The sequence below is a fragment of the Epinephelus lanceolatus genome, chromosome 21 (assembly GCF_041903045.1).
Source record: "Epinephelus lanceolatus isolate andai-2023 chromosome 21, ASM4190304v1, whole genome shotgun sequence".
Classification (NCBI taxonomy): Eukaryota; Metazoa; Chordata; class Actinopteri; order Perciformes; family Serranidae; genus Epinephelus; species Epinephelus lanceolatus.
In genome coordinates this window covers 24,381,655-24,404,880 of record NC_135754.1, presented here as the reverse complement: position 1 = coordinate 24,404,880, position 23,226 = coordinate 24,381,655, and the positions used below count along the sequence as shown (strand labels likewise).

The 23,226-nt window shown below is 41.4% G+C and overlaps 1 protein-coding gene across 2 annotated transcripts in view; it reads right to left on the bottom strand.

Moving 5' to 3' along the window:
• LOC117246965 (zinc finger CCHC domain-containing protein 24-like) overlaps positions 1-21,763 on the bottom strand; it is a 31,026-nt gene extending 9,263 nt beyond the window's left edge. Inside the window, exons 1-2 of one of the 2 annotated variants that reach the window (XM_033611021.2) lie at positions 21,335-21,763; positions 20,155-20,355 (exon numbers count right to left, since the gene is read on the bottom strand). In XM_033611021.2, coding sequence (XP_033466912.1) covers positions 20,155-20,355; positions 21,335-21,547 — 414 coding nt within the window. In that variant the 5' untranslated portion in view covers positions 21,548-21,763. Of the gene's footprint in view, positions 1-20,154; positions 20,356-21,129; positions 21,242-21,334 lie in introns of those variants that run through there. The other variant, XM_078163450.1, reaches the window with a different exon arrangement.
• Positions 21,764-23,226: the final 1,463 nt, after the last annotated feature.

Here is a 23,226-nt window from a genome sequence, read left to right as displayed (position 1 = left end):
TTCCTATGGAGTCGATGTATAGATAAAAGGACTTGGCCTACAATCAAAAAGAGATCTAAAATAAGGCATGAAAAACAGCCATAATGGCTACAGCTAGTCTAAATTTATGGTCATCTGCAGATTATTCAGTGTATTAGATGCACTGCAAGAGAATGACATTTTTCCTAGTTCAGTTCTGATTAAGGGAATGTGAAGCAACAACCTATTCTATGAGCGGGTACCAAAATTGTGAGTTCAGAGGTAAAAGGGATGAAATATGTGAGGGGTCGGCAACCTTTACTTTCAAAAGAGCCATTTTAAACCAAAATACGTTTAAAAAATCTGTCTGGAGCCGCAAAACATATTTGAGCTTTACACAAACATTATTAATAGGTCTAAATGAGCATTCATTAATATGTTTTACCACAAGGGGGTGACTCTGTAGTGGGCTCTTCATGATTAATCGGTACTTTGACTTTAAAGCGTTGGCGGTAAAAGCAAACAAACCTGTCCACACTCAATTAAATACTTGATTTTTCTCCAAGGCTTTTCCTTTTTTGGATTTGGAATCTAAAGCTAGTCTAGCAAGGGAGACTCAAGACGCGCTACTGCTGTTGAGGTTTGGCAAAATTTAGAGGAAAAGGTGCCAACAAACATTTTAGTTGATGAAATGTTAGAACATTTTTCTTATTTGGTGTATATTAAAACGTTAGAAAATAACCATTATTCATTGACATATTATTTTTTGTCAAAGAGAGCCACTAGAGAGGGGCGAAAGATGTGCATGTGGCTCTGGAACTGCAGGCTGCCTATCCCTTGGGTAGAAGCATCTGTATCAAAGCTTTATAGATAAATATAAAACAGTGCTGGTCCCAATTCACACTCAAATGTGGCCAGCTGACCTTTTGGTAAAGATGGCACTGTAAGGATCACCAGTTATGTACCTTAGGGCTTAGTGGTGGCCAGCATCCAGTGATTTCAATGTAGAGGCGGCAGCTTTTCTATCCCCATAAGCCAAAACAGAAAAAATATTGACTCTATAATTCTTATTTCTGTACAGAAAACCCAGTATTGTTCTCAGTTTACTGATCAGTGTTAATATAATACGTATGTATCAGTGATAGGCAAACTATCGGCCTCTAATCTAAACTATAAGTATAAAAGGACAGTGTTTAAATGTAGAAGAATCCTTGTGCTGTAGAAGAAAGACTGAAAAAAAAGGTTTTAATGGTTTATTTCAAGGAAGTTGGGACATATTGTAAGGTTCAGTGTAATTTATTTGTTGGACAGAAAAGAAGGAGTCTCAGCTTTCCCATTAGAAATGAACTCCCTCCCTCCAGCTGTGTTCCCGAGGGACCATAAAGGAGGCCCCGGCTGTGGGGGGACCAATGGTAGAGGCCTCCCTGCTATAGGACAAATACCTCAGCCTCTCAGTCATCCCTCCCAGCTGGCCCCGATCCACCAATCAGGACACAAAGATCTTAGCAGGGAGGAAATAAAACCCAGATGAACTCTGCACTTGTATAACATGACAAAATCCTAAACTCATCACAACGAAATCATCTCGACAAGACTGGTTTAAATTAAAAAGCACCTCTGCTGAAAAGTAGGGCAAGTCAAAATTAAAACTGAACCCGCACCACCGGAGGAGTTAAACGTCAAATCTTGTTTTGATTTCACAGCAGGAACATATGTCAGGTTCGAAACTTCTCACAGATCATTTTATTCATTTCCAGGACTACATGCGTTAAGCAAAATATGTTTAAGGTTCCAACAGTGGAGTCCCTGAGTGTGGAGGCCACTGTGAAGCATTTTGAGGCCTGTGTTTGCATCATTTAGCCACCATGAGGCACTGTGGGAGGTCACTTTTGATGACATCCCTCTTTCTCAAGCGCCCACAGGGAGAGCGGACAGAGCATCATCTTCCTGAGGGAGGAAACAGCTTTCATTCTGCAGAACAAGCAAAACAAACTCTACCTAGAGTCTGGAGCCCACAGGGCAGCAAAGGCCATGGCACAGTCCGGAGTTTCCACTGGTCCCATCAAAGCTGTGACACTGGCAACTGACACATGAAAATCACACTTATGACCTGACAGTGACTGGATGCTCCTATGGAAAGCAGGAAAGTTTGAGTGAAGGCAGAAAAGTGCATAAATCCATCATCGAGCCTTCTGTACTCATAACACAACTAGTTTATTTAACACACCTAAGAATGTCTTTCACTGTCCTCCTGGAATATACACTTAATATTTTATATTTTTTGAATAAATATTGCTTTAACTCAGACCCTGTGCTGCATGTTTGTGGGAAACCATATGGCCAAGATAAATATCTCAATATAAGTGTGAGTAGTTTTCCGATATCTATATCAAAATAAAGGTAATGCGTGCAAAATGACACATTTGTTACTACTTAAATGCAATTTGACATATTTCGGAAAACAGTAGCATGATTTGATCAAATCATCACAACAGACTGTAAAAGACTCTTCAAGAAATGGAAACTGTAGCCCATTTAAGCAACGCTAAGGCTGTGTTCCATTTACTTTGGAAGTCGGAGGTTGGAGCCACGTCCCAGTACAAGTCGGAAAACCAAGCTCTACCAGTTCTAGCCCAGTGGTTCCCAACGGGCCCAGCCACAGGGTCCAGATTCGTCCTTAGTCATTAGTTCATGGTCCACAAAGTGTATATTCAACGTTATGCTTTCTTTTGGCCATGCCGTCAAACTACTTTGCTGTCTCTCAAGCAGCTGTCTGTTATTCGCTTACTCTACAGCATTAAACAGCACTTCAAAATAAAAGCTTGTGCATGAAATTCATTGTACTTCAAAGTAAAGTTTGTTTTTTTACAAACTTGATAGGTTCGCAAGTTACTTGTGGTCCATTCAGAATGGACCCGCGACCCTCTTTTGGACAAGGACCCAACAATTGGGAACCACTGTTCTGGCCTAACCTAGCTAGAATTGCTGTCAGCTATTAGCAATACCAATCAATTACGATGCATTACCATAGCAAACACAGTAGCAACATGTCCACAGATATAAATTGGACAGTACTGTGTACAAGACTGTTTTAATGAGACACAAATAAGACAGAAGTACTAATTAACAATATATTATGACAGCTTTCACGACTCTTGATGTGCGGAGCAGCCATTTTGAATTTCGAGGTCAGGGTTGGTGAGGTTTCTCCATCTGAAATCCGTCTTAAGGGGGCATCCTAGACCGGGAACTCGGAAATTCTGACTTCCTAGTGCAAATGGAAAGCAGCATAAAAGTCCACAGTCATGCTAACGGTACTTAGTGTTTTCTCTCTCAGTGACAGCTTACTGGCTCTGAACCTTAGTTGGGAACACACTTGTTTGTCAACATTAATTCTTGCTTGACTCGTTATTAGCTGCTAGCGTCTAGTGGTCCAGACCACTCTGCAGAAGGAGGGATGGTGAGGCGTTCAGGTGCCCTTCACAACAATGGCTTAATTGCAGTCTTCACCACAAAACAACAAACAACGAACAGTAGCCCTGAGCTCATCTAGACACTTAATTCTGCCGACTATCATCATTCTTCACCATGACGCCCTGACAAAAATGACCTTATGAGGAGCCGAGAACACTATTGGCAGACAGCTGTCATTCAAGCAGCCTCACCCTTAATAATGTGTAACTTTAAACCTCAATAAAATGTAAACAGGTGAGTAAAATGAAAATTCACCCTTCGTACAGCTGTCATAAATGGAGAGATCAACTATAAAGACAAGACTGTTTTTTGTACCAGGCTGTAAACGCGTATATTTCTATTGTAAACATTTGGGTCTGTGAGGATAGACTTCTATAGCTAGCCTCAAGTGGTCGTTTAAAGAACTGCAGTTTTTGGCATGTCATGTTGGCTAGATTTTTCAGCGCCAGAGGTTGCTGCTTGGTTAGCATGCTATCATACGCTAATTAGCACTAAACTCAAAAAACGGCTGAGGTTGACAAGAATTAGTCTTGCAGCTATTTGATCAAAAAACAGTTTATCTCATGATCTTATGATGGTGCTACAAGAAAACTCACCAAAGTTACAATTCATCCTTACAGAGACAATAATGTCTGCACCAAATTCCATGCCAATTTATCCGATAGCTGTTGGGACATTTCCCTCTGAACTACACTACACACCACATGTAGAGTCAGGGGATCACAGTCAGCAGGATTCATCTTCTGGAGAACATAAATGTCTGCTTCAAAACTTTATGTAAATTCATCTGAGAGTTGTTGAGATGTTTCACTCTAAACCACAAATGAGAACCTCAGTACCACAGCCCTGTCTAGAAATTATGTTTGTATATGAATGAATTGCATTCATAATTACATTGTGGTGATAACGTAATCCCTGCCTGGAGAATGTTCAGAGACATTTCTTTGATTTAATGGAACACCACATTAATGTGGAGCTGGTCGGACAGAGTGCAGAAACGTGACATGAGAATCCTGGGTTCACATCTGGACTCCTGTCTCAGGGTTAGGCAACAGAAGCACTTTGATTTAGGTTCGGAAAGGTTTCAAGCAAAGGGGCGAATAAAACATTCACCTGCGTTGGCAAAGGAAATTCATATCTTCGTATTGTGTGGAGTTTAACCTTGGTGAACTTTAACCAGCAAACCAATAGCAAAGAAGTATGTGCGGAGGAGACATTGATTGTTACTGTATCTAACCAGCTGATATTGTACAATACAGGCTGTGAGAATACAAGGTGCCCCAGGGTTAGAGTTGCTGCCTGGCTGGCAGTGAGTTTGGAGGCAGGCACAGAACGTAAGAAAATGTACCAATAATATCATATTTTGCTGTATTTACTTGCAAACTAGCTAACATAATAAGCTAGCAAATTAGCTTTCCGTGTGCATCAAATCTGGCACTGCCGACATTCAGCAGTAATATTGCCTTAGCAAGCAACGGTCACTCATGTGCAGTTGCTTAGGTGTGGCCATACCCTAATGTAGTAGTCAGTACGAGTGGATAGTGTCTTGCAAGGTTGCCTATTTTGGCAGAAAACAAAATTGTCAGTGAATACTTTGCCAATACGTTCAACAACAACATTTTTGCAACTTGCCAGGTACATTAATTAGGTACGTTTTCTCAGAAAATGTGGTTTTCTCAGCATAATGTTTCCTCCAAAAACATATTTGCTGTTTCTAGTTAAGGGGCGGCACGGAGGTGCAGTGGTTAGCTTTGTCGCCTCACATGAAGAGGTTTACTAGTTCAAACCCGGGGTGGAGCCTGCATGCTCTCCCTGTGTCAGCGTGGGCTTCCTCCGTGTACTCCGGCTTCCTCCCACAGACCAAAGGTGCAGGTTAGGTTAATTGGTGACTGTGAATGTGAGTGTGAATGGTTTTCTGTCTCTATGTGTCAGCCCTGTGATAGTCTGGCGACCTGTCCAGGGTGTACCCCACTGCTCTCCCCAGTGCCAGCTGGGATAGGCTCCAGCACACTTGTGACAGCTAACAGGATAAGCAGTTATGGAAAATGACTGAATGAATATTTCAAGTTAGTGTATACAAACTTTATTTCTAGGGGGGCTCCATCCAGTAGTTGTTGAAATATTCCAGTCTGGACCAAAGTGGTGGACCAACTGAGCGACCAACATTACCATCCTCAAAGCCACACCATTAGCATGGCTGAAAACATAAAGGCGTAATGTTTAAGACTTGGTTCTTTGATGAAAACTTTCCATTTTTGGCCCCTTTTCTTTTCACACAGTAATAAATTCAAATAGGCACAAACACATTTTCCCCAAAAAACAACTCTCCATATTTGATCGAAGATCTTTACAGCCTCAAACCATGTGTGAGAAACTGTTTTGTTTTAAGATAAATAGATGTTAAATTCATTTATTATGTGCATTACAAGTCGTCCCATCCAAAAGCCATAACTCCAGTTGTGTAACTTAAATCAGCTCCAGAGTGCACGGAGCGATGTAAAGCCAGATTTTAAGGCTGCAGCAGATAAGCTTGGCCCAGATCCTTGCAGCCTGGTGAGAGAGGCCCAGGAGGTTGGCTGCCTCCCTCTGCCATCATCTGGAAACCATCAGGATAAACAATGGACTACTCCAAATCCTCACCCCCTCCTCCTCCTCTTCCTCCTCCTTTCTCTCTCCCTCATCCACTCTCTCCCCCACTTCCATAGCCCCATGAGACATTCATCCTGGAGAACACAGCAACACCAAGCCTCTTGGATACCATGTGGTCAATTACTCCACACTAACAAACCCGCAGTGCTCTCCCTCCCTCGCTGGCTTTAATTTGTATCAGACCCCCACAGCATCAGGGAGAAGCCCAGCTGTTACCAAAGCAAAACAACACATTACTGCCCAGACTGAAATCCACTGCAATAGGTCTCCTGTGTTTTAAAGACTCCTGTGTCGACTTAAGTGACACTTTGCATTATCATGTGAAATCAATTCTCCAGGAGGGTTTAAATCAACACGCTGATGACTTTCTATTTTCCTTAAAGAAGTATTTCACTGCTGGAAAGAATATCTTTTCATAAAGCTGGGGTTTATGCAGTAGAGAGATGCAAATTCTTTTGAAATTGGTGCTCCATAGCCCCGTTTCCACCAGGCAGTATGGTACTGTACAGTTCTGCATGCTTTTTTTCTGTTTCCACTGTGAATAGTTGTGGATGGTACCAATGGAACCGTTCTGTACCATCCCCATTGTTGGTTCTGCTCCAAACTGTTAGAAATGCAGGCTGGTTCACTAGATAGCACCAGGGCTCCAAGAAACCTGACTGGAACCACTTCAAAAACCAGAGCTAATATGATGGAAAAGGGGTGTTTGTTTCTGTAATGGTGGGCATACAAAAATGCAGAGGTATTATCTGTAGTTCAAGCAACAGCCCTAGAACCAGAGAAAAATTAGCTGAGAGATGAGCAGGGAGATCAAGGCTCTCATAAGATGGAGGGAACTTTACCATAGCTCATTTACGCATACTACCGTCATTGTTGTGATGCAAAGCAGGTTGAAAATCGGAAAGTGCCCTTTAAAGACGTAGCATTAAAAAACAATCATTACTGCATCCAGAGGGTGAAAAGATTTGATGAGTAATCAGTAATAATAATCAGTTAATTGCTGGTTATATGTGAGGCAGAAATGCCAAACATTCTCTGGTTCCTGCTTTTACGAGGTGAGGATTTACTGCTTTTCTCAGTTTTATATCATGGTAAAATAAATAGTTGTGGGTTTGGAAGTGTTAGTCGGAGAAAACAAGCTATCTGAAGATGTCACGCTGAATAATAGTTGTTGTCCTACATCCAAGTATGATAAAAATTCTACTTTGTTGAACATCTGGTGATTCTAAAGATGTCGGACTATGGTGTGGATACTTTTCACGTTACAAAAAAATAATAAAATAATCATTAGTTACAACCCTATTTAAAACAAATATATTAGTAAATCTGAAAATCCTTTACATTATATGTCTGATTATACTGTATGTCACAATTGTCACAAGGCACAAAGCAAGTATAACTGAAAATATTAAGGAAATCCAATCCTGTGTCTTTATCTGAAGTATTACTTTGACAGACATATTAGATTATGACAACAGTTACTGTATACGATGCTGTAATCCTTCCATGCAGCCTTTCTGCAAATCTTGCACATCTGAAATACTGAACAGATTAACCTCCCCCCTCTCCAAAACAAATATGATTAGATAAAAACAACTGGAGGCCACAGAGCAAACAATTGGTTTTCTATTTCCCTACATGGATTTTCAATCTTGCATCAATCCCATTGTTCAGAGCGTGCAGAGCCTTTAAACTAGTAGAAGGATTTCCTCACACACACACATTCACCGACATTATTCTTCTCAGCATTCACGCACAGTGCCGCTTTCATAGAAGGAGGATTATCTACCAGCGCACACTCTGACTGGGCTCCAGTCCTGGCTGTGGGCAAGTTGACGACATATGCAGCTGTAAACTGGCGTTATGTTTCACGCAGGGTGATGGACAGGAGCAGGTGTGCTGGCAGACAAACAAGAAATGCAACAGCACAATATTTCCAACTTTCAACGAAACACAGCTGAGCGAGATTTAAGAAGGCACAAGTGATTATATGGAGGTCGCTAACAAGCCACAACAATGAGTTTGACTTCACTGTGATGTTCAGTAATTGGTGCAGTTACAGTCAGTGTTGTGAGAATGATTCTTTCACTGCCGTCAACAGGGTAAACACAAGAACATATGCAGTTACTTTTTGAAGGGGCAGTCAAACATGTCTCTAATTTATGTACAGGTGGCATTATAGCCTTTCACAGCCTCTCTTAAGTGAGTAAATCTACCTTCATACCCTTCATACCACCCTCCCGGTTACTCAACTAAATGGAAGTTATTTGCTAGCAATAAGTGTATCATTAATCCTCCCACACAAAATCCCCAAATTTGGTATAGTACCCCCAAATCCCAGAATTTATATGCACCCCTGAACACAGCACATTATCCCTTCCAACTCATCAAATACCGACACTTGGTTCGTGGTCCTACATGTCAAACTATGGGGCTCAGGTATCAGGCTCCCCCTCCCCCAGTGTTTTGGACACTCTGGGACAGCATATCAATTTACACTCATTACATGTATTGTGTCTTTTCAAAATAAACATCCGTTTTCACTGGAAATGTTCAGTTTCCGCTCATTAAAGGCCAGGCCATCCATCAATCCATCCATTTTCATCCGCTTATTCAGGACTAGGTCACCGGGGCAACAGGCCAAGCAAAGCACCCCAGACGTCCCTCTCCCAAGCAACGCTTTCTAGCTCCACTTGGGGGACCCCAAGGCGTTCCTAGGCCAGACGAGATATGTAATCTCTCCAGCGTGTTCTGGGTCTGCCCCGGGGCCTGGTGTCCAGAACACCCCTAACAAGAGGCGCCCAGGAGGCATCCTGATCAGATGCCCGAACCACCTCAACTAACCCCTTTCAACACGAAGGGGCAGCAGCTCTACTCCGAGCTCCCTCCGGGTGTCCGAGCTCCTCAACCTGTCTCTAAGGATGAGCCCAGCAACCCCATGGAGGAAACTAATTTCGGCCACTTGTGTCCGCATTCTCATTCTTTCAGTCACTACCCAGAGCTCATGACCATAGGTGAGGGCTGGGATGTAGATGGACCAGTAAATCAAAAGCTTCGCCTTCTGGCTCAGCTCCCTCTTCACCAAGACAGTCGGGCTCCTGCATTACTCCAGACACTGCGCCAAACCGCTGATCCATGCTCCATCTCAAGACCCTGACATACTTGAACTCCCTCTCTTGAGAAAGTAACACACTCCCATCCTGGGCTAGCTCTGGGAATGTGCATACAGTCTGTGACATACATTTTGGTTTCACACGGAACACGAACAGCAGTCTACACCTCCCCTTCCACCCACCCTATGTGGACTTTCTTGCTTTTTATACGACAGCAGTTGCTTGGAGCATCAAAAAATGCTGTCGCCCAGTGTGTTTCATACCACTGCTAAAGGGTGTCTCAAAGCATCGGTAACTGACCCAGAGGGCCAGTGAGAAAGCGTCAGTATTTAATGAGTTGGGAATAAGACCAGGATGCTTAAACTGTTTATAAAATGCACTTTACATAATCCCAAAGTTTGAAATGGCACTTCCAAATACCATTAGTTAATCTTGTGCCTCAGTGATTTGTTTTTTGTCCCAATACTGAAATATAATATATTGCCAACAAATCCAGCATTTGATATTTTGCACCTAAAACTCAACATTTGGTTTGGCCCCCAAATTCTGAAAATCTGTTTTAGCTTCCACAATCCTTAAATGCGGTATATCTCCCCAACATTTACTTCTTATACTCTATATATTGTGATTTAGAAGAAGTTTAATTTGTTTTACAACCAACAACTACATCAGGAGGCAACACAAAACAAGTTTAAGAGCTCCATAAATGTCAATTCCACACCATGACAACTAAGCAAACTTCTCTTCATGTAATGCACTTGAAAGTTTTAGAACAGCAGGTAGGATTCAGGGTCAGGAATGAGCTTTAAACCTCAAGAATAACTTCCAGTTTGACAGGTAATGAAACAAACTATAACGAAAGATGTGATACAGGACGTATATTTAGAGCCACGGAGAGGGAAACTGAAGATTTCACCCTCATTTCCCTTTCCTCCCCCCCTGTAAATGACCCAGTCCTCCAGGACATTAAAGTGATTTATCTCTGAAGCAAGCAAACACATAAAAACTGAGATCTGCAGCATTCTTTTCCTATACGTTCATTAGCTGTGGGTAGATGACAGCCACTGTTTATCAGAGGGAGTCTATCTACCCCACATACCAGGGTTTCCTCTATCTTACTCATCCTCCTCAGCAGATGATCCGGCCAAAAGCAACAGACAGCATACTGAGGACAGATAAGACGTTTATCAGCAGTAAAAACAAAAGGACCAAAGCAGCAGTAATCAGACTGTGTTGCTTGAGACTCACCAGTTACACATGAACAGATGAGCTGTATCGCTCCACCTGAAGAACGGAGTCCAGTTGAAAAACAACACTAATGTCATTATTAGTATTTAAACTGAGATATCACCATAAAAACATTCTAAACTTTAAATACCGATTAAACAAATACAAAACAGCGTGTTAAGTAGCGAGCTTTAGACATGCTGGCACCTTTGGACAGAGCCAGGCTAGCTGTTTCCCCATTTCCAGTCTGTATACTGCTAAGCTACCCATCTCCTGGCTGTTGCTTCATATTTAATGGACTGATATGAGAGTGGTATCAGTCTGAACTTTAGTGTGATGAAGAGCAGTTGTGCTCAAAATGTCTCGTAGGTTTAATATATAAGTGGACATCGGAACACGGCAGTTTGCCAGCTGTGTATTTGTACATTTCATGGTATCAATCTTATAACGTAACTCTCAGCAAGAATGTGAATATCCATGTTTCCCAAAATGTTGAGCTGTTCCTTTAAAACTGACCAGAAGAAAATGGAAATTGTACATTTCTGCAAACCACGAATACATTACAGTCGTTCGTTTCATACGTATCATATCAACTTTTGGTGTAACTGACTTAGTCATCTGGAGGTGGACGGGATGGTGGAAGATGTGCCACCCAGGCAAGACGCCTTCTAAGCTGCTGACCAAAGCAGACCACCATTCCAGACCAACAAACCACTTTTGTTTTAGTGACCTGTCACTGTTTTCCCCCGGGGATAGCGGCATGAAAAGTGGTTGATTTTACCAAGACATTGCTGCGTTTCCTGCTGGGATTGTGCTCCAAAAAGTGGGTATTTTACTCCAAGACACGACCTTTTCCTACCCATAACCAAGTGTTGTCTGTGCCAAAACCTAACCACACATTAACCACAGTTTCAGCGTATCCACTACATTATAATGCGCAAATGTAACATATCTGTGGTTTGCTGTATCCCGGCATCCTCATATGAGGACATTACATTTTGGATTTACTGGACCTTATACTTCATTCTGCTTAACTTAGACCTGTTGTCCTCATTCATGGACACTTCTTTGTGCCATCTAGTGGTAGTAAGACAACAATACACTAATCCATGTAAAAACAAGATGGCTGCCGTTTCTACCAAGTCAGTCTGCAGCTGACCCCAATACAAAAGTGAACAAGGTCCAAAACCTAACCCTAACCTCACATTTCATGGTTGAAACTTGTTTTCATGATTAATAACTGTTGTAGTTTGATATGACGTACAGACTATACCAATTTTAGCAACAGTAACAAGTCATGATGCTGTTAATTAGAAAGAACTTGTTTGAAGACATTGGGACTTTATCATCCGCTCATTGAAGGACATTGAGACTTTACTGTCATCTCATTTGAGGACATTGGGACTTTATTATCATTGACAATGTTTGGTTTTTATACTTACAATTAATCCAAAATAACTAGGAGAAATTAAAAAAGTACACCAAACAAAAGTTCAGGTCTCAGAAGGATAAAATTATTTTTTTCTCACTGGTGTTTTTGACTTTATTAGGCAGGGCAGATCCAGAGTGGTTGCTCTTGAAATTCATTTATTCTTATGTTGTGGTGATAGATGGTTGTCCAAATTTAGAAGTTTTCCCTGCCTGATAAAGATTAAATAAATGTGTTGGAAGTTCTTTTCATTTTATTTTAAAGATACGTTTGAAAATTTGGGAAAGACTTTTATTTGCTTGCTTGCCAAGAGCGTGAACGTAAAAACGATTGATAGCACTGTCATATCTGTATGCTAAATATTAAGTTTGAGTACAGCCCGCGGCCAGTTAGCCAGCTTAGCATGAAGACTAGAAACGAAGGGAAAAAGTGAGCTTGATTCTTTCAAGAACTCACAGATTGTATCTTGTCTGTTTAATCTGTATAAAAAAAGAAGTTTAGAAACAACAAATTGTATTGTTAGGGAGGCATTTTCTTGGAAAGGTGTTGAATGTGTCCTTTAATGGAAAGCAACCTATTAGAGTTACTGTACGGATATTGAATATTGAATCATAAATTACTGGTTAGAACTTATGCAACTAAGAACTAAAAATATCTGTGTCAACCTTCAAAGACAAAACATAAATCAGAAATTCCATCTGTAAGCCTATCAAAAGTTCCTCTTTCCAAAGTAATTATCAAAGCAGACTTTTTCCTTCCATTCAAACCTGATTAAACTTTAACAGTAAAGACATACACCCACTTCCTGTAATACCCACTGTTTCCAAAAACACACTCTGTATGCAGACATCTCTGGGCAGCTGCTCGCTGGCCCTTTAAACTTGTGTCCGACAGCCGCCCCTCTGCATAGACAGAGACAGAGAGAGACGGAGATGACTGCAGCCAAGCAGAGCTGAGCGAACAATACAGCCTGACTTCCTGACCTTTGGTTCCACAGCCCCTCTGGAGAAACAATGCTCTCCTTATTTAGCCCAGGCTCTTCCCACCATACACCCATGTACTGTCAGCACACTGTTACTAGTGTATTCTCTGTACAGTAACCAGGTTCAGCTACTTAATTGGCAAGGGGTCATTATAATGCTGTGACCCTGGGTCAAAGGGTGAAAGGTGTTAAACTTGCTAGACATTTAGCAATGAAGTCGAAAACCCAAACAGTTTTGTAATCGAACCATACAGAGGGCAGATCATTTTCCGATAAAGACATTTAGTTACAGAGGACCTGTTATGCTCATTTTCAGATTCATACTTGTATTCAAGGTTTCCATAAAGCCCTGTTTCCACCAAGCAGGACAGTACGGTACAGTTCAGTTCGATACACTTTTTTTTTCCGTTTCCACTGTGAAAAGTTGTGGATGGTACCAATAGAACCGTTCTGTACCGTCCCCATTTTTGGTCCCCCATCTGTTGGGGTACCTAGCACACAGATCTGGTACTAAAAGGTGGAGCTGTGAACACTGCAGTGCGTTGATTGGTCAATAGTAGACGGTCACTCTGCTCAGGGCTGAGTTGTGGCTGGTTCTGAATCTCATGTAACCACTGTTCATACTGTGGAGAGTTTTACATACATTAGTAAACTGTACCTATACAATAAAAGGATGTTTTGCAGCTTCTTGCAGCAGCTGGAGTCTGAGAAAAAGAAACTCAATTCACCGTGCTAACTGTCTACGACTTTAAAGATGGATCTTTTACTTGTTGTGGCTGGTTTTGAGGCTTTAATTAAAGTTAACACAGCTGAACATGTTGCAGCTGGAATGTTGCTACATGTAGCAGTGTACCTGCAACTGGTGAATGTGTAAAGCAGCATTTTCTCCCCCCAAAAAATCACCAATTGTAGTTTGAAGCTGGAAACATGCTCCAACAGGAGTGTAATCCAAAATCAGGGAGAAATTCATCACATCAGCAACCAAGATCACATGTTTCCCTGACGTTAGCATGCAGCTATATGTAGCAGTGTACTTGCAGCTGCATTACTGTGTATAGTAGCACTTTCTCCCATAAAATCCAAAATCGGGGAGAAATGAACAACATTTGCAACCAGGTTCACGTTTCCATGATGTTAGCATGTAGTTGCATGTAGCAGTGTACTGGCAACCAGGGAATGACTGTGTATAGTGGCACTTTCTCCCATAAAAAATGCCAATTTAAGCTTGTTAACTCAGCTGACCATGTTCCAGGAGGAACATGATCCAAAATTCAGGAGAAATTTACAACCCTGGCAACCAGGTTTATATGTTTCCCTGGCGTTAGCATGTAGCTACACGTAGCACTAGCAGTATACTTGCAGCCAGGGAATGACTGTGTATAGCGGCACTTTCTCCCATAAAAAATGCCAATTTAAGCTTGTTAACTCAGCTGAACATGTTCCAGCAGGAACATGATCCAAAATTCAGGAGAAATTTACAACGCTGGCAACCAGGTTTACATGTTTCCCTGACGTTAGCATGTAGCTACACGTAGCACTAGCAGTATACTTGCAGCCAGGGAATGACTGTGTATAGCAGCACTTTCTCTCATTAAAAATCACAAGTAAAAGCCTCTAAGCACAGCTGGACATGTTCCTGGAGGATTATGATCTGAAATAAGGGAGAAATTCAAAACATCGGCTACCAGGTTTACATGTTTCCCTGATGTTAGCATATAGCTACATGTAGCAGTGTACTTGCAGTCGGGAAATGACTGTGTGTAGTGGCACTTTCTTCCATTACAAATCACCAATAAAAGCTTCATAACAACCTGACATGTTACAGTAGGATTATAATCTGAAATCAGGGAGAAATTCAAAACAACAGCAACCAGGTTTAAATGTTTCCCTGACGTTAGCATGTAGCTACATGTAGTGGTGTACTGGCAGCCGGGGAATGACTGAGTACAGCAGCACTTTCTCTTGTTAAAAATCTAGTTAAAACTAGTAAAAGCTTCTAAACACAACTGGACATGTTCCAGCAGGACTATGATCTGAAATAAGGGAGAAATTTACAGCAATGGCCACGAAGATTACGTTTGACCACATAATGAAATCTGTAATGAGCTGACGTCATCTTGTTGCCAAGTAGAAAAGCGTTGAAAACAGAGTGGGCAATTTACAGTTGGAAATCTGATGTTTTTGCTCACAGGAATTACTTTTACATATGTTTACCTCATTTTTTGACCACATTTAATATGAATGTCCATCATTGTAATGCTATATATGACAGGAAATACGGAAAAGCACAGTAGACCTACTGTGCTTTAATAGCAATTTGGAAATGAAGAGATTTCCCTGCAACCCAACGCATAGTAAAACATCAAAAGTGTACCAACAGTATGTATTTCAGTTGTCTTGAGCTAAAAATACCTCAGATTCCACCCAACAGAACAAAAACCAGTTTGTTCATTAGTTACGGCTTCAAAAGAACGTTCAGCTCAGCTTCAACTGAAGAGGCCTTTTGTCATGACAACGGCTCCGTAATCATCGCTATGGGTCTGAAATATTAGCACCACATGATAAAATCTGACATCATCTTTTTAAAGCAGAGCGGCCCAGAGCCAGCCAGCAGAAATGGTTTCCAGATTTTGCACATTTTAAGGGGCGTGGCCGCAGAGGAGAATCGTAAATATCTCAAAGTAATCCTTTGACATCTTAACCCTCTGGTGAAGCGAGTAACCCAACTCTCCGCTATGCTGTCAACAGGATGTTTACTGCTCACATGCCAAGCGCAGCACGGATGGCATATCTAATACCTTTCAGTAGGGCTGCAACTCAAATCTCATGGGCTCCACCTTAACTGGCACTTTTGATTATTTTTCATCACCTAAGGCCTTCACTGACGTGCCATGTGTTTCTTTATCAAAGACGCAGACTTTTTGAGTTGACATGGGCCCCATTCCACCCAGAGAGGGGCTGTTAAAGGACCTGCACACCCACTTCCTGTGTGCTTCTTCTCTCATCTTACTGAGCCGTGACATTCTTTGATTCGTGTTCACTTCGGCTCCAGCGCAAACCAGTCAGCTATGGAAGCCCGCAACAAACAGTCAAAAGAAACTCACTGCTGCTAATAAGATGTTTTATACCACTCCATAAAAGACAGCTTTTAAACAAGTGACTTTGTAATGCTATGATTAATGCCTTTCCTTTTTTCTTATTTGAAAGAAAGATGCTGTGCAAAAACTGTAATGATGTAGACAGTTTTCCTCCTGCTCAGGGTCAAAGAGGCCCTGAAGACTGATATATGCTCAAAAATAAATCTCAGTGAAGTGAAAGTGGTTTAGAGCTTCTTTTGAGCAATTTTTTAAACACATCCTTGAAATTGAGGAACTGACAGCAGCACACGCTTTTTGTTAGTCCAGGTGTGCCCACATGTGAAAATGTTAAGAGCTATAAACTTACTGCAAATTATTTTCTGCACATTCCTCACATTCCTCCACTGTCTGTGTCCATTTCTGAACTGCATCTCCTCCGTGTTGGCAGTGATGGAGGCGAAAAGCTCTCAGAGACTGTGATCGAAATGTGGCCAGGACAGATGTGAGCTGATGGACAGGCTCTTACAGTTCTCCTCTGTTTTTTACTTAAAGGAATCTTTGGCAAATGCACTTATTCAATTGCTTGCAGAGAGTTAGATGAGAAGATTGATACCACTCACGTCTGTACAGTAAGTGTAGGATAGCGGGAGTGAGCAGATGGGTAGCTTAGCTTAGCATAACGACTGGAAACAGGGAAACAGCTAGCCTGACTCTGCCCAAAGTAAATAAAAATCTACCTATCAACACCTCTAACGCTTACTAATTAACACATTTGTGGTCTTTAAACAGAGTCCGGTTAGCTGTTTCCATTCTTAACACTAAGCAAGCTAACATGCTGCTAGCTCCAGCAACATATTTACTGTACAGATGTGAGGGTGGTATCTAATTTTCTCATTTAACTTGCAGTTAAAATGCAAATAAGTGTTATTCCCAAAATATCTGACTATGGCTTCATACAGCAGGGATTCAACACACACCAAGAAGTGGGGCTACCAGAAATATTTAAAATGTTACGCCATAGCTAATTAATTGATCTCTTGCACCAACAATGTCTTTTGTTTTAAATGTAACCCCCTTCTTGTGCATTAGATACTCTAAAAAACTTGGCTTTCTGGCATATTTATTGTGACAGTATGTCTGAATATCTCTGGTATAAACTGACAAAAAACTGGAACTTATAGAAAAGATTTAAAGGGACAGTTCACCCCAAAACACATTTTTTCTTTTTCCTGTAGAGCTATTTATCAATCCAGATTGTTTCTGTGTGAGTTGCTAAGTAGAGTTGTACCGATACCGATACCAGTATCGGAAATACCTAAAATACGTAATCGGGTATCGGCAAGTACAGCCTACGACCAATCCGATACCACATAATGCCTCACGTCATTACGCATACACACACTACAGGCAAACGAAAAGGAAAAGGGAGCAGAGTTTAAAAAGCATTCTACTGTAGCCTTTAAAATGTCTTTTTTTTTTACCAAATTGTGTGGCTGCACTTTAACGTGTGTCTTGATCTGTGTCAACACTGGATGATAATAATAATAAAAAAAAGTTTTATGGCATTCATTCTACTATTATGTATTTATTTCTTAACATTTTACATAGAGTTTTAGGAGTTGAGACATACAACAATTCATATCCCATCCATTTTTATTTTTTTTATACATGCTGATATCGCATCGGTACTCGGTATCGGCAGATACCTAAGGTTCAGGGATCATAATCGGTATTGGGAAGGAAAACGTATCGGTACATCTCTATTGCTAAGTGTTTGAGATATTGGCCTTAGAGATGTCTGCCTTCTGTTGAGTATAATGGAACTAAATGGTACTCAGATTATGGTGTTTAAAGTGCCAAAAAGCACATTTGAAACACTCAACAGCAATGTCTCATTTCAGAAATCATGACCCAGTTACTCAAGATAATCCACAGACCTTAGGCCCGTTTCCACCGCAGGAACTTCAGGGTAATTTTACGGGGCTGGGGCCGTTGGTGCGTGTCTCCACCGCAGGAACCACCCCCAAAGGACAGAGATCCGGAACTTTTACGGGGGCTAAACAAGTCCCTGCCTCGGAGTAGGTACTCAGAGCGGCCCTGAAAGACTCCCGGCTGGGGCTTGGGGATTACTTGGTGCTGATTGGATATACTCAAGGAGGGATGTGATGTCAACAGAAAGCAACAAAATAGCCGGCATTTTTAAAACTCAGCAGACGAGGATTAGCTCGTTCATATAGCTTCCTCCGCCATGTAAAAAAAACTCACTAAATGGCCCGTGAAAAAAATATTCTTTCCAGCGGATATCTTAGTTACAACATGATTGAGCTAGCAAAGCAGTTTTGTGTTGCTATGTGTGGTATTTATTCAGTTATGGGAAATCACGATGTCTAGAAAGCATCAGTGGCTGCTGCTGACAGGGACAGCTAACAGCAGCAGCAAAGCTAACATCAGGACATCATCTGTTAAAAGCCTCCCGTTGTCGGATACGACATGAAACTACTCCAGATAGCTCAATCATGTTGTAACTAAGATATCCACTGGAATTTTTTATTTTTGTCACGGGCCATTTAGTGAGTTATTACAGACACCGCTAAGGGCTATCAGCTAACGGCGTCCCTACGTTGCCCCAGTAAATGGTCGCGCAACGATTACGTCACATCCAGAGCCCGTAACTTTACAGGAACCTTCCTCGTACTCCGCTCTCTCTCAGTGGAGACACGGCGGTTGAGAGGGCCGAGCGAGAGGACGTTCCTGTAGTAGTTCCTGCCCCCCAAATAGTACCAGGAACTTCTTCAGTGGAAACGGGCCTCTTGTTGTGAGCAGTTTCATGTAGGAACTATTTTTCTTCTACCGACCAACCATATCACCACTCAGAAGGAAGTGGTCATCTACTGCTAGCTCACCTAGCACCACTGAGCTAGCTAACGTTTCAACTCAGCTGAGGACACTATCAAAGTTTACATTTCACGCTGTCATAGACATGATCCTCTTGGCCGTGAGTATATGCACACTTCCTTCTGCACAGTGATAGGGTTGGTGGGTGTAGTTGGATATAAAGAAAATAGTTCCTACATGAAACTGCTCACATTAAGGTCTGTGGATTACTACTCATGGGCAAGTGGCTCATAGTTATGACAGCGTGAGATGTAAATATTCATGGCATCCTCCTCAGCTGAGCTATAACGTCAGCTAGCTCAGCGGTGTTAGGTGAGCTAGCAGTAGATGCACACTTCCTTCTGTGCGGCGATTTGGTTGGTGGGTGTAGTTCCCTAGAAAAATAGTTCCTACATGAAACTGCTCACAACAAGGTCTGTTGATTATCTTGAGTAAGCTGGTCATGATTTCTGGAAAGAGACATTGCTGTTGAGTTTTTCAAATGTATTTTTTTTTTTGGCGTTTTGAGCACCACAAGCTGAGTGCCATCTAGTTCCATTATATTTGATAGAAGGCAGACATCTCTACAGTCGATATCTCCAACACCCAGCAACTCTCACCAAAATAATCTAGATTAATACATAGCACTACAGGTAAGAGGAAAAATATGTTTTTTTTAATTTGAGGGTGAACTGTCCCTTTAAACTGCCATCAGATCACTCAATCATCATCTATGGAATTAAGTTGCAGCCTTCAAATGCTCTGTTTGCCTCACAAAAGGAAGCAATAACACTTCATATGACTCCTTTATATGATTTACCAGTAAGGGTTTACCAGCTATTTGAATTTCTACTTTTCGCTACATCACTTCTTGGACACATATTGTCCATCAGTCATGTGATTATTTCCATTACACTTAACAAATGTCAGGCATTTCCCTCCGAACATGATCAATGGGGAACCGCAGCTGCACATAAAGCAGTGGTATTATTTCTCTCGTGTTTGGAGTAGAGGTCGTGCCTAGTTCCACAGAGAAACCTATCATCTTTCATTAAGGCCAGCTCCGAGATCCAATCTGGCATCTGCTGCTCATTACCAACCTGGGGTGGTACATTTAACTCAAATATGTGCTGAGGAATCTATTTCACACTGGAAAAATAATGCAGATGTAATATTCTAACTTGGATTTACAGTTTTATTACAATTAGGTTTTCAAAAGGGGGTGAAGAGTCTATCTACATCTGCAATCAGATCATATTCACGTCATGATTTTCACTTCATGTGGTGTATTTGATGGACAGCTTTAACAACCCACACAGTGCTCAGCAGTTTCTGCACCTGACTGACGTACAGCACCACTGACTGGCTCACCTGAGGGCAATCTTTGATGTAATGGCCTTTGTTGAAGCAGAGGTGGCACAGGTAGTTGGGCGGCGGTCTTTTGCTGGGCTTGCGTGTCTCGGGGGACAGGGAGAGGTCTGAGAAATGGTCCGCCAGAGAGCTCAGGCCGTCCACGATATTGTTGAGGGACCCGTAGGGCGAGGAGCTCTTGTAGAAATTGTTGTTCAAGGCCTGTCAGAGAGAGAAAGATTATTGTTGTGCTGACTCTACAATGAAAGAGCATTCGAGGCAGCGTGTCAGTCCATCACCCTGATTGATTCTCCTGTTTGTGTCTGTGACAGTAGCCGACATTATTTCAGCTCTGCAGATGTGCTGCCCTTACTGCATTTACACTGTGGGGCCAATAGTATTCGTTTCCTCGTCCGAACAAAATGCCTTTGTCGTGCGTGCCTTTAACTTGTTGCATTGACATGGCACAATCAGCATCATTGTGCCTCTGGAGGAGACGGGTGCTATGGCACCGCAGGGGCAAACATGAAGAACAGCCTGCAGACACTGGCTGTTTACTCTGAAGGCATCACAGAAAGAGAATTGTGATCAGATGCACATGTGGGTAATGTTCTGCATGAGACATGAAACCACTGCATGTCTGCGGCATGTGTGCCATTACTGTACATTGTGTCATTTTTAAAATAAAAAGAGTGACTTTAAGTTAAAGCAGAGTAAATTTAGATTTAATTTGTGCCAACATTCAGAACTCAATTTTTAATGATCTACTTTTCCCTAAATGGGTCAGTATTAAATGAAGCAGCACTGAGTGAACACACTCCTCTGACCAAGCAGAGGCCGGCCAGGGTGAACTCTAACATTTTTAAAAAACCTTGTGAGAGGTCTTTCTCAACCTGCCATTCCCCCCTCCAGCTGCACACTGACACCAGAACAGTCTGAACACACTCAGGCACTATACCAGGGTACAAAACACATATTCATGTACTACCCACTCACCACAGTGCGACCCAATGAAGGCATGCAGGTGAGGTTTACTGTATGGGCAACCAAAATAACTGGAGTGAAATATGTGTCTTTCATATTCATCTAGGAGAGAGATGTTTGACATGCAGGAAGGGAAAAAAAAGATGAATGAGTGGACGAAAGTTTCAACAAAGCCATGCAAAGTGTTAATCAGGACTATGAGCGACATGAATTCTACCTCACTCCTCAGATGGAAGAAGTTGTTGAGATAGTTGGCGCTCAGATCAGCTGCGCTGCGCTTGGAGATGCTCATGTCCTGAGGAGCGGCGTCCGACTCGGCTTTGAACGCATCGAAAGTGCTGCTTTGAGTGTCTTGCAAAGACATATAGACCCAGTTGAGCAGCTGTGCAGGTTGGTACACGGGGGCACCAGTCTCTATAGCAGACATCATTTTGTTTTATGGAGGACTGCGCCTCTTGGAAACAGCACCGTCAGAACCGCCGGGTTTTCTGGATCACACAACTTCTTTCAGTCATCCCCCCTTGTTCGGGCTGTTGTATGGGTGTGATCCTTGTGTTCACCTGGGGGAGCCCCCGATGGACCCCAGTAACCGGACAACAGGCACGGGGGAGGGCGCACTGGAAGCATGAAGCGCAAAAGCCTGAATGCCAGAGGGAAGCGAGGAGCAGCGGCTCCAGCCAGGACTGTGCGCTGCGTCACAGCGGATAGGAGGTCCAACATGAGTTTGCATCTTTCTGCTTAACTTTAGCTACAGTAGGTATATATGAGAGGGGCACTGACTGTACAGAGGGCCTACTGTGATCTAAAATTATGTGTTATAAAGGAAGGGGGGGGGGGGGGGGTCATTTATAGACCTGGTTTATCAGACCCATATAGGTTTTTTAAAAAGTCATTTCAGCTTAAGAAAGCACTGGATTTCATAAAATGTTTACAAAAAAAAACTTTTTCTTTGTACTATTTGTTGTTTTTGACTTTTTGTTTTGTTTAATTTGTAATGTTTCTAAACTTTCTTGTACAAAAACAATATATAGGTCAGCCTTTTCTCACAGTTATACAGATGACTGATGTACAGCATAATGATTTTAAAGAAAGCTATGAAGGGATTTATGTTTGTTTTGATTGCAGTAACACAGTTTAATGAAAGGTAAAATTAGGAATAAATTGACGTTTCCCTCATTAGATTTAAGATTCACCATACGCTATACAAATTAAATTAAAAGAAAGAAAAAGCTAAAATAAAAAAGAGTTTTGAAAATTCCACACTTTATGTTGCCCGGGTCGACTGACATGAAACCATCCAGGTGTTTCTGAGGATGTCCACACTGACCATCAGTTATTTTTAATGTAAGCTTACTACACTAAGGGCCCATAGGCTGCAGCCTGGCATGCACGTCCTGACCACAAGCAGTCTGCTGCCATCTAGTGTTTGTTGTAGATACTGAGTGTTTGGCATAAAACAAATGTTGGGAATGGCTGCATGTTAAACATTTGAAAATATGTTAATGCCATCAGCCCTATGACTATTTAAAAAATGATGGTATTTATTGCCATTTAAGTTTTCAGGCACTTTCAAGACATAGACAAGGCATTTGATTTATTATAAGTAATCTAAATGATTTATGCAGAAAATACATGGCATTTTAAGAAAGTAATTTATTTTCTAAATATGAAATCATTATTTTTCAGAGATAGGCTACAAACTAAGTATATTAAGATACTAAGTCATTATTCGAAGACAAGTCATTATCTTGAGATACATTTTTTTTAAGATACTAGCTCATAGACTGAGATACTAAGTCATTATTTTTGAGATATTAAGTCATTTTCATATCCTAACTCATCACTTTGCGATACTAACTCATTATTTCTTACTGTAACAAGAAACTTTCCAAAATAATAAGTTAAAGAAAACCATGACAATGACAAATTGTCTTAAAGTATCTCAAAAATAATGGGTCATTATTTTCAGAAAGTTTTGTTCTTTTCTTTTTTGAATTACCCAACATTCTTTTCGAATATTAACCTATTATTTCAAGATACTAAGTAATTATTTTCAGATCCTAACTCGTATGCTGAGATATTTATTCATTATTTTGAGATATGTCTTTT